A 16,332-nucleotide genomic window follows, 5' to 3' on the forward strand; every position below is an offset into this window, starting at 1 on the left:
GTGACAACCTCACCCCTGGAGAGGCTGTTGTTATTATCCCACGGAGCTGTTGATCATGCAGGAACAGCAGGAAAAGCTCTGGGAGCTTCCCCCAGCCCCGGTGGGATCCTCAGGCTCCGGTGCCTTCCCAGCACGGCTCTGCCCTCGGTTGTGATTTTTCTTATCAAACACGTTCTGCTTTCTGCCATGAAAATGATTTCCAATTAAATGCCTCCTCAGAGCCTGCCTGGCTGGGAATTAGCCTGGAACTTGGTGGCTGGGCTGTTAGCTCATCAAAGTCTCCGGGATAACGGGGAAGTGCCGACGCTCTGGTCGGGGATTTTGCCCGTGGCTTTGAACTCGCCACAGCCTGCAAAACTGGGACAGGCCGCCCTTTGCTCACCTTCAGCACTGCTCTACTCCCCTTCAGCCCACAGCTGAGTGAGCAACTCCAGGGCTGCAAAGCACAGCCCCTGTGCTCCCGCCCTCCTGGGATCTCAGCGTTTGCGCAGTCCCTGGGAAGGAGCTGGCCACGCGCTCCAGCTTGCAGGGAAAGGATTATCGTGGCTCTTAGGACTCAGTCCCCAGCTCCTCTCTGCTTCCCTGCATGGGAAGGAGAGAAGCAGGCATGAAGCCTCAGTCTGTCCCCTAATCAGCCACCTAACAAGTCCCTGTCCCCAGGGTCCTTCCCCGCTTTGGCAGCGCCAGCCGTTGCTGCTCTGGATGCCAACAGCGGCGGCGGTGAGGAGGTGATGGTGTCTTCATGAATAAAACAGATAAAAACCAGGTCGGAAGGCCAAAAATCTGTACGTGGAGCTGGGATCAAGATGGGGAGGGAGCGGCAGCCCTAATCCCAAAGCACTGCTGGGGATGGTGAGCCCCTGGCAGCTCCTGTTGAGCAGAAAGCTTCACAGGCCAGGTTCTGGGTCAGTTCCAGATGAGGGTTTCTCTTTGCTGTGGACACGCAGTCAGGGAGGTTTTGGAGCATCCAGGGCTGTTTTTGGGGCATGGAAACCCCTTTGGCCCATGTAATGTGGGGTCCCAGCAACTCCTTGCTTGATCCATCTTGGTGGTCCATGGAGCACCATCCTCGCTCCGTTGGTGATGCTGCCATGGCAACGGGGCCTGCGATTGTCCCACGGAACCTGGGGCAGTGCAGGATGGGGCTGGGACCAGTTCTCCTCTAGCTTCTCCCCTCTCCTGAGCTTTCCTGCTGGAAACAGGGCTGGATCTTTGGGAATAACCGACTGCCGCCGTGGTTCTGTCTCCTGGCTGGGGAGGTGCCCTGTGCGGGGCCGAGCAGTGTCAGGGGACACAGGGGGACACAAGGGACTGCAGTGTGGACCAGCTCTGGGGGTAAGGGATGCAGGGTCCTCTCTCGTGCCCTCCTGGCATCGGTGGGACAGGGGGGCCGAATCCAGGTGTTCTGCAGGGATTCTGCCCCCTGGCACAGGGCTGGGGGGACTGGCCTCACCGGAATTTCTATGGAAACCCAGGTACCGAGCGGGGTGGAATAGCTCAAACCATCTGTTCTTCCCCTGCTTAAAAAACTGGATAATTTCACGGTGACATCACCAGAAACGCTCTCCTTTTATTCCACTTGCAGCCATCTGTGATGGTTTCCTCATGTGCCAAACACGCGAGCGGGTGCTGAGGAATGGGCAGGAGGACACAAGCGCCCCATTACTCCTGTTTCATTCCTTCCCTTGGAAAGCGCTCCTGTGCCTGCGGAGTTTCACTTGTTCCCTTCCCGAGGCGTCTGCAGAGCAACCGGCAGAGTTAGACGGAGAAAATGAAGGTAAAAAAAGAAGGATGAACGAAAGCTGATCTTCGCAGGGGCTGTGGAGGATCTGCTGAGGGGATCTTACCCGTGGAAATACACATCCAGCAGTGGGAGCTTTGCTCCTGCCAACACCGTAGCAGTGGGGCTGCTTCTGCTGCCCTCCTGTGCCAGGAATGAGGCCCTGGACTGAGGTTTGGGTGTCGGGAGAGGCAGAGCTGGGAATTTGGGTCAGCCGAGGACACCAGTAGTGGTGGGTCTAACTGCCTTCAGAGCTTGCCTGCTGGGCAGCTTCTCAGCTGGAAGTCACCTTCTGATGGCTGGGGACAGGAGCGCTGCTGCTCCACTGCTGGGCAGCCAGCTGGGCTCATCCGTGTCCCATCCATGGCTCTGGTTCTGACTCACGTGGTCCTCGCTGTTGTGATAAAAGAGGTGACAACCTGCCATCACCTGCCCTCTTCCCTGCTGGAGGTCTCTCCCTGTGCTGGAATTGAGGTGCTGGCTCCAGCTCAGCCAGCACTGCGTGTTCTGGGTGGTGGTGGATATCTCAGGTGCCAGGGAAGAGCTGGAGCTGGTGCTGCCACTCACCTGCTGCCACGGCTGGCTGTGTTTGCCCAAGTGACCAAACCCTCCTTTGTCTGTGGCAGAAGAGAGAAGCCTCAGCAGACCTGGAGCTCTCTGCAGAAGAGAAGGAAAGAAGGGCTAGAATGGAGATCAGGCAGCTGCAGACCCATTTTCACCACGAAGCCTACAAGAGGAAATTCTACGATGCCGATATCTGGCGGCAAATGCAGGCTCAGAAGTGAGTACAGCTCTGCTTGGCTGCCTGGAGCTTGGCAAGTCCCTCCATGCCGAAATCACAGATCTATAGAATCCCACAGGCAGGGACAAATTTCACTACCCCAGGTTGCTCCAAGCCCCATCCAGCCTGGCTTTGGATGCTTCCAGGGATCCAGGGGCAGCCACAGCTTCTCTGGGCTGTGCCAGGCCCCCCCCCACTCTCTGAGTAAAGAATTTCTTCCTAACATCTGATCTCAATCTCTCTTCTTTCAGTTTAAAACCGTTCCCTCTTGTCCTATCACACCTGCCCATGTGAAAATGTTGCTCCCTCTTTTTTACAAAGACATCTGGGGACCACAGTGCAGAGATGGGGAGGGGTAAGGACCTGTCCTGGCAGATGGGATGTGCTAAAGGTCGTTTGTCGTTCCATTTTCACAGAAAAGCAATAAATGATGTGAAGCAAGAACACAGACATGTGACAGTAACGCTGAGCCAGATCTACTCCCCGAGTAATGTGGTGCTGGAAAACAGAAGGCGTAGGAAGCTCCAAAGCCTTTTGCAGACCAGGACGCAGAATGATGCCCTGATCAAAGAAAGAAAAGCCCTGTTAGATGACCTGGTCAAGCAGGTGAGAGCACCCAGACCGTCCCTCCCTGAGCACAGCAGGGCAGAGTCACAGAGTGAGACCTGTGGCTGAAACTCCTCAGTGTAAAACACATTTAATTCAGGCCTTGGAATATTCCTCCTGGCAAGCGGCACATGACAATGACAAATGGAGAGAGCCAGGCTCCCGTTCAAGCCAGCAGCACTGACTGGAAAACCGAGGTTGGGCTCTCAGCCTTGTCCCACCAGTCCCTGCACCCCTGTGTGATGGCACACACTAGCCTGGGGCCACAAACTTCCCTCTCCTCCTCCCTTCACTTTTTTTTGTTCTCCTAAAAAAGAGGCAAAACTGGAACAGTGCTGCCTGAGGTGTGGCAAATACAGGAACATCAGCATCTGAGGGATGTCCCGTCCCTTCTCCTGAGGACATCCTGGTTGGATTGGGGCAGGAGCAGGGTGGGAAGCCCAGGGAAACGTGGGCTATGGAAGGGACAGTTCCCTTCAGCCTTGTTCTCAGAGCCAGCTGCCCAAGCTGGGCACCAGGGAACGTGCTCGGACAGTTTGCCATTGCTGGAGGTGCTGCAGAGCTTTCCCAACAGGGTGAGCTTTCTGTCAGGGGTGATAACTCTGACTTCCCTGAGTCATCCCTCCCCAGCCTGCCCCCAGCTTCACTCTTCCATGGATTTATCTCCTCTGGAAGCTCCCTGCTTCTGGCAGAAGTTCTCCTCCGCTCATTCCTGGGCAGGACTGCACAGATCCCTGCCTGGCCAGCACAACACCTCTACCAAAGCCCCATCCTCATTGCCTCTTCCACTCCACAAACTGCTGCTGTGCCAGCACCTGCTGGAGTTCCCTCCAAAACCAGCTGCACTTCCTTCGTGAAGCACAAAGAAAAACTCCATTCCCAGTTACAGTTTATGTTTCTGCATGTTCTGGGTGGGATCCTTTGGGATTAAAGCTGCTCCTATAACTGCGAGCTCATTAATGACACGGTTGCTGTAGTTCAGGTCAACAGAGGGGATTTTCTTTGGCTCCGTGTTCTGACAAGAGTCCAGAATGTAGGGGTGGAGATTATACTTATTGGGATTTTTTTTCCCTGTGTGTGTGTGCAGGTTGTAGAGCTGGAAAAAAAGATAGTGAAGCAAAGAGACATGACGTGGAGGATGTTGGAAGCAAAGAGTCACAAACACCTGCAGAAGAGGATCCACTTCCTGGAGATGAATCTAAATCACGTAAGGAAACACTTTGGAGACTTCTGGACAACACCTGTGTGGTCCCACAGGGCCCTGGGACCTTTCTGGTCAGGACAAAGCAGAGTGGTGCAAAAGCATTTGGTTGACACAGGCTGCATAAAGCACCTGCCTTGTTCCCCCGGCCTGATCATTCCCAGAATATCTCAAAGGCTCCTTCAGGCTCGGTGACCCAAATGCAGCACTTGTGCTGTGCCAAGAGGCCTGAGGGTCTGCACCTGCTTTGTGATCAAACTGGGCTGCCTGGAGCCACCTTGCCCTGGACAGAGCCAGCTCCAGGTCTCTGCTGCGACTGACCTGGTCCTCTGCTGCCTCTCCTCTCTTGGGGACGAGGACAGTGCAGGGCCAGCTTCAGACCTCCTGGGTTGTGTTTGACCCTGCTCTGGTCAAGGTCTTTAAGCAGCAACCTGAACCCCACCAGCTCCACCCCTTGTGCTTTGCTCTCCCCAGATCACCGTCCGTTACAACACCATCATGACCCGGAACAGCAGGCTCCGAGAAGAGACTGTGAACCTGCAGAGGCAGAAAGCCATTTATGACGACTCCTACTGGAAGCTGGAAAGAAGCCTGGTGCAGCAGAACAAATTGCTGGATGCTGCTATCGAGCAAGCCACGGAAGACTACGAGCAGTGGTACCTGGCCTTGTCAGCCCTCGGGGCAAAGCTTGGGGCTGATGGGTGATGCCAGCAATGAACATTTGAACAGAGAGGGGCTGAGGCTTCAGAGAGAGGATTCACTGCTCCCATCTAGCTCTGGGTGCTAAGGGTTGGGTGCTTGGTCAGCGTGGGGAGACTGGTACCTCCAGGGTGTTTTATTGCATCTATCCCAGATGTTTCTTTGGATGGCATGAACTGCCCTGTGGAGGAATCTCTTTTTTCTGAGTCCTACCTGAGCTGGGTACTATGCCCTAGTACAAAACCCCGTGTTAGTGGCCCTGAATTCCCTCTAGACTAACTCCACTCCATCCAGATGAGACCTGGGGATGGGCACAGCATCACGGGGGCTTTGCCAGGCCTGGCACTCCTGGGAGTGGCCAGGAGAGCAGAGCCTCTTACACACACAGGGTGTGAGTGTTGCTCTCTGGTGCAGGATGGAGGATCTGGGGCGGATCTCGGACATTCGCGATGTGCGCTGCAGAGAAACCGTCCAGTACAACATCAGGCTGCTGGAGAGGAAGTGTGCCCTCCACCAGGAGACCAGGCTGAAAAACTTCTTCCTCAGCAAATGTACAGATCTCTCTGAACTGAAGGAACGGGCCAAGCGGAGAGAAGGTACCGGAGGAGGATTTGTGTGACTGGGGCCACAAAGCTGAAGGGCTCGGAGGTGACGAGGGGAGGGCTGCTCATGGGGGTTTATAGAATTGCACCCCGAAGGCAGGATGCCTGCCCTGCCCACAGCCTCCCCCACCTTTACCCTACAAGCAAGAAGGCTGAACAGTGCAACCGAGTGAGGCTGAGTGTCTTGGGGTGCTTTGGGACAGGGAACTGCTCCTGTGTGCAACCACAGCTCCTCTCATCACAGAATGGCTTGGGTCGGAAAGGAGTCTTAAAACTCATCCATTTCCACCCTCCCTTCACGGGCAGGGACAACTTCCACTATCCCAGGTCGCTCCAAGCCCTGTCCAGCCTGACTTTGAGAATTTCCAGGGATCCAGAGGCAGCTACGACTTCTCTGGGCACCCTGTGCCAGGGCCTTACCACCCTCACGGGGAAAAATTTCTTCCTAACGTTTAATCTAATCATTCTGTCCTCCTGGTAGGGGATCCCGTGGCATTTGCTCCATTCCCATGACATCCCTGCTCAGCTCCCTGGAGAAGGAGGCACCCTCTGTCCCTCCAGCACTGCTCCCTCCTGCCCCAGCCCTGCCCCAAACCCCACAGCACCGCGGGGAAGGCTCTGCAAAGGGCAACCACGGCTCTCTGTCTCTTTCTCAGCCTCCATGGCAGCTGAGAGGGCCAAACTGAGCCAAAAGGAGAGCTATGAGGTGGCCTACAGGCGTCTTCTGGAGCTGTCGGACGGAGACATCGACGATTTCTTGGAGGACTTCATTGAAAAGGACAGGAGATTCTTCATCCTCTTTGGCTATGCCATCAGGCTGAACATCAGGAACGAGGGTCTCAAGCAGAGGATCCAGGCGATCGAGGTCTGCTCCTGACTCTTCATGTCTCCCCTCTCCGGCAGTGATTTTGGGTGCGGGTGGGTTTGGGGTTTGTCCTCTCCCGAGTGTCCGGCACCACTGCCCGCACCCGAGCCTGGCTCCAGCCGCGCAGGAAGGATTCGGGGGATGCAGAGGAGGAGCCAAAACCCTAACTCCGCTCTGTTCTCAGAGCTAAACGTGTCTCAATGCTGCCACCGTGTACCCAGCAAAAATACTGCAGTGTCCCGGAGGGCCAGGAGCTTCCTCAGGACCGTGTGGGGTGGCCGGAGTGGGAAGGGGGCTTTTCCATCCCCGGCCCTCCTGCTCCCAGGGCTGTCCCCACCTCCGTCTGGCGGGACAGGCAGGATTCCATCCGCACCCGCTCCACGTTCTGGTGTTTCCTCAGGATGATATGACGGCCGTCACAACGGAGCGGGAGCAAGCGGAGACAACCCGGACTCAGGTCCTGCAGGAGCTGGAGGTATGGTGGCCGAGAATTCCCTCTGGAAAAGCAGCACATCCCTGTCCGTCCCAGCGCCCATCCCAGGGGGTCCGGTCCTGCAAACGCTGCTCTGGGAGTGGCTGGAGAGGTGTGGGCAGAAAAGGGCCCTGCAAAGGTTTTGGCAGCTGCCAGTGCACGGTGAGAGGGTGACTGTGGGGCTCCTGCCAGCCCTGGTCCAGCATGGGGAGCTTGGGATATTCAAGGACTGTCTGGGCACAGTCCTGTGCCCTGTGCTCTGGGATGATCCTGCTTGACCACATCACCCCTTGTGGTCCCTTCCAACCTAACCCATCCTGGGATCCTGGGATTCTGTCTCCAGGCTGAAACTGGGGTGGTGGCATCAGCCAGGGGCTGCTGTGACACCCGGCAAAACCTTTGCTCGATAGGCAAAAATAACAGAGATCACCAAGGAGGCCGACAAGTACGAGAACAAATGCAAGGAGAGCAGCAAGCTCCTGGGACAGATCCAAACTCGCATGCAGACCCTCTTGAAGGACCTGGACTGCGACACCACAAAGATAGTGAAGCCTCTTGGGGAGAGCTTGGTGCCAGTTTTTGGTAGGTCAGGGCTGCCCACCCTCCCGTGCCACGCGCCCTGGGGAATCCCGTCCACCACCTGCTGGCACTGTGAGCTTTTGTCTTCCCCTGTCCCGTCAGCCACGGGTGCCCCAAAGTGAATTTGCAGTGCCAAATTCCCAGCAAATCTGGGAGCTAAGTGGGATGTGTAAACACCCCGGGGGGACCCCCAAACCCTCATCTTGGCTCTGGGTGTTGAAGCGTGACGGGGGTCGGCCTCTCCTCCCAGGCAGCCAGCAAGAGGACGAGGGGGAATTGCACTGGGGGAGGTTCAGGTTGGATATTAGGAAAAATTTCTCCACTGAAATAGTGGTCAAGCACTGGACCAGGCTTCCCAGGGAAGTGGTAGAGTCACCACCCTTGAAGAGTTCCAAAAATAAAGTGGATGTGGCACTCTGTGGAGTGCTTTAACAGGCAGGGGATATCCAGTATGAATCACTCGGTGATTTTGGCGGCCTTTCCCAGCATTAATGACTCTGTGATTTTATGATTCCGTGCCCCAGCCTTGTCCCCCTGGCCCTGGGGAGTCAGACTGCCCTGAGGGAAGCCAGGGGGTGGGTTTGGGCAGGGTCCCGGTGCAGGGACACTCAGGACGCTGCTCCTTCCCACCCAGGCCCCGTGGAGAACAAGCTCAAGGAGTTCCTGCTGAGGGAGTCCTTGCTGCGCTACACGTCCGTCGACCGCACCCAGCGCTCCCAGGCCTTCATCAGCCCCCTCCAGGGAGCCTCCAGCCTCCTCTGGGCCATGGACCGGGGCAAGATCTGCCTGCCCCCGCCCGACCTGGACACCACTGACCCCAAAATCGGTGAGCAGGGAGCCAGGGCAGAGGGGCTGTGGCTGGGCAGCAGCCGTTCCCCAATCCCCCCGTGGCTGCCTGGCCAGCCCCTGCTGCCACCTGTCCTTCCCAGCCCGTCCCCTCCAGCCCGTCCTGCCCCACCGGGGGCCTGTAAAACTGTGTATTATGGGATGGCCATTCTCTCGGGCAGCGGAAGAGCCGCTGGGCCGGGCTCAGCTGCGTCAGCTCGTTATCCAGAGGCACAAGGAGAAGTCGGCCACCCCTCCCAGCTTGGGAAAGAGGAGGAGGAGACTCACATCAAGGAGTTCAACACGGAGCAAGAGCCCACCAGGGACCTCGAGCCCACCAGGGAGCAAGAGCCCACCAGGGAGCAAGAGCCCACCAGGGACCAGCACGAATTAAAGAAGCAGTTTCATTCTTGAGCTTCTGCATCCTGCGCATCATTCCATCTTCCTTCTCTGCGAGGAGACCAACACCTTTCACAGGCCTCAGAAGCTCACCCGGTGATGTTTTGGCAGCCAGGGTGGGATCAGCTGCTCTAGCACAGGGTGACACCCCTGTCACACAACCCAACACACTCCCCACAGCCCGACACGGGGACCACGGCCCCAGTCCTGCACCGTGCCCGAGGGCAGGGCCTGGCAGCTGGGATGCAGGGGATGAGTGTGCTCATGGGGTGTTCCCCGCTAAGCTGGCAGAAGCTGACAACTCTCTGCAAATCTGAGCTCAGCGCTGGCCCTGGGCTGTGGGGCCAGGTGGGATGGGCACAGCTCAGTGTGGAACGGGCTGGTTTGGGGCTGGGAGCAGGAGTGGGAGGCAGAGGAACTCGAGGACACACGAGGGTGACGTGCAGCAGGTCTGGCAGGATCTGAGGGCTCCCACGGGGCACAGACAGCACACAAACCCAAGCACTGCTCACGCCAGCAGCTGGATTTCCTCTTGCCAAAAGGCCGTTTAATGCGAATGCCATTCCCGTGCCAAATTCCCTGGATTTTGGCACATGCCTCTCCAGGGGAAGAGGAAAGGGAACCCCGTGTGACCTAGGGAGAGGTGATCTTGCCGTGCCAGCCCCGGCCCTGAGCCCGGGCTAGTCCTTCTCCTCGCCGTGGGTGATGACATGGACCAGGTTCTTGTAATCCAGGTTGCCAGACATGTCCGGAGGGAAGGCGGCGAACATCTGATCGATCTGCCAGGGAGGAGCCAGGGAGAAAAGGCAGCATGGGAGGGGTCTGGGATCAGGGCTGGGAGGAGGGATGGGGTCTGTTGGGATGGAGGGAGGCTGGCAGAGGGTGGGAAGGCGATCATACCTCTTCCTGGGAAAACCTCTCCCCCTGCGTCATCAGCATTTCTTTGATGCTGCAAACGGGAGAGCGCGTTGAGAATTGAGGTCCTTAAGGGGACACCCCCACCACTCCCTGTCCCAGCTATCCCTGCACTCACTAGGCAGATTTCAGGCCTTTCCCCTCTGGATCAAACACCTTGAATGCATTCAGGATTGTCTCCTCTGGGTCGGCACCTGCGGGTGACAAAGCCATTGCCATTGGGGACGGTGAAGCAGGAACCCGACTGCTGCCTCCTGCTTCTCCTGCAGCCTCGGGGGAAAAATGGGGGGCAGACTGGAAAGTGGGGGGGGTCCCTGCAGGAATGCTGACCCCGCAGCTGGAGGCTTGAGTGAAGTTGGTGGCACGTAGAGGAGCAGCCGTAGGGTCATGGCGTGAGCACAGGGCAGGCGGTGTCGCCAGCGCTCCGGCATCCGGCATTTATCTAATCTTTGGAGCGTATTTATAGAGCTCCAGGCACAGCCCTTGGGGCCCTGCAGCCTCTTGGAGATCTGCAGGAGGCTGCATTCCTTGGGTTAAGTGCGTGATTCAGGTTGCAGCCAGATGGGGTGATGGGTCAGAGTCTGGCTGTAGCCGGGGGGCCACTGCGGGCACCGGGGGTGTCAGCAGGCTCGGGGGTGCTGCAAGAACTGTCCCCTCCTCCTGTGGGGCAGCAGCAGCGCAGCCATTTGGGTTTTGTAAATGGCTGGTGTTACCCTGGTTTTTCTGAGTTTTTTTAAGGCCTTTTTGGATTTCATAAATGGAGTCAGATCTTTTAGTTACTGTAGAATATTAGAACAGTTTTCTACCTTTTCCCACAGAGGTAACATAAACAAATCCTTTGTTTTTCATTCTCTGTCCTTTGTTTGCATATTTCTAACCTGAAAACAATTGTAACTGACAATTGGTCTGGCCACTGAGGCTGAGGGGTGGAAACCCCAAAAAGCCAAACTTCTGCTAGACCCACAAATGTATAAAAAGTAAGAAATAAACAAAGGAGCTCTCTTCTCTCCGCTCTCTCAGCTGGGAGCTGAAATCGGAAAGACCTCTGCCTTGCGAAAATCTCTTGTCTGTGCGTGACTGCTTTGTGTGTCTCAGTGACAGGCTGGGGAAACTGAGGCACAGAGACCATCTCATACCCCCCAACAGTTTGGGGAGACACGGGATAAGATCTGGATCTCCGGACCTCGGGATGGTTGGTATCGCAAATCCGCAGGAGTTTTGGGGCATAGGAACGCCACTGACGGCCACCGACCACTCCCAGCTCCCCAGGTGCCCTCTCACCCTTGAGCTTCTCCCCAAACATGGTGAGGAACACGGTGAAGTTGATGGGGCCGGGTGCCTCCTTTATCATCTCATCGATCTCCTCGTTCTTCACATTCAGGCGCCCTGCGGAGAGCAGCCGTGGGTCAGTCACGGATCTGTGTCCTGCTCTGCGTGTCGGGGGCTAAAACCACACACCACAGAACCCTTCCCTGGGGGTTTTCCCCCCACTGGAGGGAAATAGCACATCCCTGGGGAGCCACCTCTGACAAGGAACGGAGGCAGCAGGAGTGAGGTGAGAGGATCATCTCCAGCTCTGGCTTCTCAGGCTCCAGAGTCACAGAAAAGGACGCAAAGGACTGAGCTGTGCTGTTTTTTTCCCCTCACAGCCTCTTTTAGCCCTCCTTGGAAGGTGCTTTGGGTCAAGACCACCAGCACTGGGGCTCTCCCTGTCCCCCAGAGCCAAAAGCAAACAGGATTGAATGCCTACATCCCTTTTCCCGAGGCTGGGCTGTCCTTGGAACTCCGTTGCTGATTCATGCTGACCTCTGATGGCAGAGCCAAGCTGGCAGTGTCACAGCCTCCCACAAATCCCCGAAATCCCCTGAATGCCCACACGCCCCGGGATGCCGTGGGATGGGCACAGCCAGGTGCTTCTAAGCACGGAAAAGGCAGGGAGGGTTCGGCTGTGTAATCCAGGAGCTGGCTCCAGTGCCAACGGGATAAACCAGCACTGCTGTGGGAGCTGCTCCGTGTCACCGCGAGGGATCTCCCTGCCTGACGGGCTTGGGTTTGGATCAGGAGGTTCTTTGCAAAACGGGAGGTGTGGCGAATGGCAGGGGTTTGGTGAAATGCCTCACAACCCCTTGTTTCTCAATTTACAGGTCCAGTGTTGGCAAAGGGATGGGGGGCTGCCAAAGCTGGGCTCACCAAGGGCAGCGAAGGTGTCCCTCAGATCCGCCTTGTCGATGAAGCCGTCCCGGTTCTGATCCATGATGGTGAATGCCTGGAAGCACAGGAGCAGGGCAGGGAGCGCAGGGAAAGGGGGAATGGTCAGCTTTAGTACCTTTCTCCTGCTCCCTTCAGCTTGGATGGGCTAAGGGCTTTTTGAGCCCTGCCAGGATGGGCTCTGGGGTCTCACTCAGCCTCATCCCACACAGTCCTGCGCCCCGGGGTGATGGCAACCCAAACCCCAGTGCTGTACAAACCCTTTCCTTGGCCAGCATGACCCCAGGCAGAGAGGCCAGCCTGAGGCACCAGCTCCTCCGACTGGGACCAGTTACCCCTGGAACTGGGATCTGCGCAGGACCACGTGCCTGCTGTGCAGGGGGCGAGAGCTGCTGGCAAGGCAGGTGGGAGCGAGCTGGGAAATGCGCTCCAGCTCCCCGGATCCTCTGAGGGATGCGGGCTCCTGGCAAGCTTGGAGGCGATGCCGGGTTTAACGGTGTCACCGAGTTGTCATTTCTCACATTTAAAATAAAACAACCCAAAACCCGGCCTGCTGCCTCCTGGTGTGAACCAGCTGTCGCTTGAGAGCACCAAGGAAAGAGCTGAAGGTCACTCGGTGTCAAGGAGCCTCGGTCCTTCCCACCAAACCCACCTACCTCTTTGAATTCCTGGATCTGGGCCTGCTCAAACATGGAGAAGACATTGGAATTAGCACCTTCAATCCTCTTCTTGGCTTTCTTGGGTGCCTGAGGGAGTCCAAGTATGTACCATCAGCTCTCTGGCTTTTTAGGGGGTGAAATAAAAGCATGGAAGTGCCCTATTCTTAGTCCTGACTCCTTCGTGGGAGCTCTGGGCTGGGGCTCTCTTCCCTGGGGGCTCGGTGGTTTCTCCCTGCAGCTCTGGGACACTGAGGGGCATTAAGATTCCTGCTTAAATTTCAGCTCCTGGTGAATTCAGCCAAATAGGTCCGAGGAAAGGTGAGGAGTGAAATCACTTCTCCCACGGGCAGGTAAAAGGGTCAGCACTGGGGTGAGAAATCCCCGCTGGAGCCCTCAGCGCTGCTGAGGTTGCACACGAGGGTTGTGGTCGGTCGTTGCTTCTTTACCCTGCTGATATTAAAACGTGGCTTAATTAAAAATCTGCCTCCTCCTGCACTGGGGCTTGAAACAGCCAGAAATGGGTCAATGTGTGTTTTAAAGAGGACCGAAGGGCCCCTCGCTGTCCCACCCAGCCCATTATCCCTCATTCCGCTGCCTGCTCCTGCAGCCGGTTCCTCTCATGGGGGCCTGTCAGGGGGAGGATTTGGGGGGCACAAAACGACTCCTCCTCTCACTGCGTGAAGGAAGGGAGATGAGAAAAATGGCATTTGGACCCTAAAACCATCTGCCCTCATTCAAAAGCTCTGCTCTGGTGTGGGAGACGCCTCCCTGCTCCCTGTGAGATGCTGCTGATCCGGCCAGATGCTCCCCAAATTTGCTCACTCCCCTTTTCCAAGGCAGACAAGACCCTTGCCCCTCAGCTCCCTGTTTCCTCCTTTCCTCCCTGGCCACTAAAGCTGGTGAAAAATCGGAAGGGTTTTACCTCTTCCTGCTGGAGCTTTGGGCTCTCGCTACTCACCATGGCTTCGCTCGGCCGCCGTGTCACCGTGAGGGGTGTCCCAGAGCCACTCCCTCACTCCCCGCGGCCCGAACAATAAATACACCCCCCTCGGGGTTAAAAATAGCCCCATGCCCACTTTTGGCTGTAATCGGTAATTTGGCCGCCCCCACCCCTGTTGTCTCTGCCTTCCTCTGCCGCTCTCTCTCTCTCTCTCTCTCTCTCTCTCTAATCTGGAATAGCAGCTTGTTGTTGTCACCGGCTGACGTGACATGTGAGCCCGGGAGGGTTTCAAGGTTAACCGAGTGCCGGGTGGCCCCCAGCTCCCCCACATCCCCCGGGATGCTGACCCGGGACTGCACGGGGACAAATCCCACCTGCCTTTGTCACTCGGGCTGGCGCCGCGCTTGTCCCCTCCGCTGGGACACGCGGGGAGGGGCTGGCCCCAGGGGAACCCCCCGCTAGAATCCCCCGAGCCTTGAGGACACGGATGTTTCTCCTCGGTGCTTCCAGGCGTCTTTGGGAGCCTCGGTGCCCCACCGCCGCCTCGGCACGGCAAAGCCGGGAGCCGCTGAGCTGCGGGGGGCCGAGGAGCCCTCCTGCCCTTGGGATGCCTCCCTTGGGATGCTCCGGGAGAGGGAGAAGCTGCCGGCTCGCCCAGCATCCCGCTGCAGCGCGGTCCCGGGGCGCTGCGGAGGGGAGGGAGGCGGATGCTGCGCTCCCCCAGAGCCGGGCAGGCACGAGAAGCTCCTCTCTCTCGTGTGTCACCCCCACCCAGGCACCTGTCACCCACTGAAGCCAAACATTTGCTCGCCCCGGTCGCGGTGGGACGCACGCATTTAACTCTCCCGATTCCGGGCTCTGTGGCGGGGACGCATCCTGCGGCGGTGGCACTCGCACTGCCCGGGCTCTGGATCAGCATTCCTGCAGCGGGAGCCAAGGAACCCACGGGCAGGCAGCAGCCCCAAAAAGCCTCTTCCATGTCTGCTACGCTTGTGGCTGCCAGGATCGGGCCGTTCGGTGGCCGTGGGGGTTGGTGGCCTCGCTGCCCGGCATTGTCCCCTCCGCATGCCGAGGAGGGCGGCGGGCGAGCGGGGTGGGCTGCGACGGGGATGGGAACAAAAAGGATTGTGAAACCAGATCCCTGGGACTCCGGGCTCTGCCCAGACGCTGCCCTTGTTCTCCCGGAGGTCACAAATATCGTGTTTAATCCCTGGCACTCGCCGCCCGGCCGCTGCGGCCGAGCCAGAGAGGATGGCACCGCGGGGAGGATTTCAGTGAGTAGGGAAAAGTGTCTGTGGAGGAGAAAAAGTCCTGATCCAGGGGTGACCGTCTGGTCTGGACGGAGCTGCAGCTCGGGGAGGGGATTTCAGGATGTGTTTTGGGGTCTGTGTGAGCAAAAGGGCAGGAGAAAGAGCCGCGGGGCAGAGCTGGGGCCCAGACCATCCCCAGGAACAGCCGGGGATGAGGGGGATCAATCTCGGCACGGACCGTCCCTCACCCTGCCAAGTTCATCCGGATTCATCGGCCAGCCGAGCCCAATTACCTTAATTTGTGGCATTAAGGAAAAATCCATAATCATCAGGGAAGTGATGTGTGCTGGTGTCACAGGACCGCTCGGCCTGGAGCCACCGGCGCCGCCCGGGCGCTGCCTGTCCCGGCCTGGGGCAGGAGAAAAACCCTGCAGCTCGGGACATCTCACCGAACCTAACTTCATTTTTCAGGAACAACCGTTTTTTGCCTGCCCGGACTGGGAGGAACCAGACCTGGGTCTCTCCGCGGCGTTGCCCGGGGACAGTGACGGTGGCTGGGGGCTTCGAAGGGTCGCCGAGGGTGGCACAGAAATCCGGGGTGGGGTGCAGATGGCTGCCGGGGTTTCTGCCCTCGTCTGAAGGATGTTGCATCTGCTCCACCGCTCGCTTCTTGCTGTCAGCTGAAATCCTCTGCGCTGCAGGGGCCGGATCCTGCTCTCCCCTGAGGATCCTGCTCCAGCCCGCAGATGGAAGCGCCTCCAGGCACATCCCATCCTCCTCCTGGGGATATTGGGGGGCTTGTTGGCCCCCAGGAAAACCGGAGCGCTTTGAATGTGTCTGTATGCACAAACCTGCCTCTGGAGCCGAGCGGCGAACAAAAGAGCTGCGGGAAGTGGCTGCAGCCTGTGAATGGATGTCAAGGAATAACGCACGGATCCGTGCCGCGGCAAAATCAAGCGCCGTTCCCTCCTTATCTGCGGAAGAGCCTGAGTTTTACATGAAAAAGCCTTTCTAATTAATAGGCCAGCCCCTCGTGAGCTCGATAACAAACGGAGTCAAAAGGATTTGATTAACCCCGCTCTGCGCGGGGTGCGCGCTGTGCCCGAGCCGATAGCGGCTCCGCGTCCCGGGGATCCCGGCGCACCCCGGTACCCCGAGCCGAGCATCCACCGGCTGATCCGGGGTGTCCAGCCCCGGGCACAGCCGCCTCAGAGGGACAGGATGCTCCGGAGCCAGCCGCTCGCTCCGTGCCTGTTCCTTTTGAACGTCCTTTGCTCCAGCCGGTATTTTTTTTCCCTGCGATCAGACGCATTTGACTAAACTAATACATATGTATACACTCCGGGACGTTCCCATCCAAACCAATGTAAATTACCTCTGACCAATACTTTTTTTTTTTTTTTTTTTTTGTCCCAGGAAATCAATGCATTTTAACACTGGATAATATTTATGAAATTGAATTTTTTTTTTTATCGGAGCTAATGCAATTCCCTTCTGTTTTATGCATTTTTATTAAACTAATGCATTTTAAATTAAACGGTTGTATATTAA

At 57.4% G+C, this 16,332-nt stretch overlaps 2 protein-coding genes across 2 annotated transcripts; one reads left to right on the plus strand and one right to left on the minus strand.

The window, feature by feature from the left end:
* The first annotated feature begins 2,466 nt into the window (after positions 1–2,466).
* On the plus strand, positions 2,467–8,804 carry CCDC63 (coiled-coil domain containing 63). Its single transcript, XM_040081129.1, has 10 exons — positions 2,467–2,561; positions 2,978–3,167; positions 4,255–4,374; positions 4,843–5,049; positions 5,456–5,663; positions 6,326–6,534; positions 6,935–7,009; positions 7,417–7,588; positions 8,220–8,411; positions 8,593–8,804. The coding sequence occupies exons 1-10, from the start codon at positions 2,467–2,469 to the stop codon at positions 8,802–8,804; spliced, it is 1,680 nt and encodes a 559-aa protein (XP_039937063.1).
* Positions 8,805–9,330: 526 nt separating this feature from the next.
* MYL2 (myosin light chain 2) lies at positions 9,331–13,596 on the minus strand. Its single transcript, XM_040081263.2, has 7 exons — positions 13,550–13,596; positions 12,589–12,678; positions 11,915–11,990; positions 11,006–11,110; positions 9,843–9,918; positions 9,710–9,758; positions 9,331–9,588 (listed from the first exon to the last, which is right to left on the minus strand). Exons 1-7 carry the CDS (start codon positions 13,550–13,552, stop codon positions 9,490–9,492), a joined length of 498 nt encoding a protein of 165 aa, XP_039937197.1. The 5' UTR covers positions 13,553–13,596; the 3' UTR covers positions 9,331–9,489.
* Positions 13,597–16,332: the final 2,736 nt, after the last annotated feature.

This window comes from Hirundo rustica, chromosome 17 (assembly GCF_015227805.2).
Source record: "Hirundo rustica isolate bHirRus1 chromosome 17, bHirRus1.pri.v3, whole genome shotgun sequence".
Taxonomy (NCBI): domain Eukaryota; kingdom Metazoa; phylum Chordata; class Aves; order Passeriformes; family Hirundinidae; genus Hirundo; species Hirundo rustica.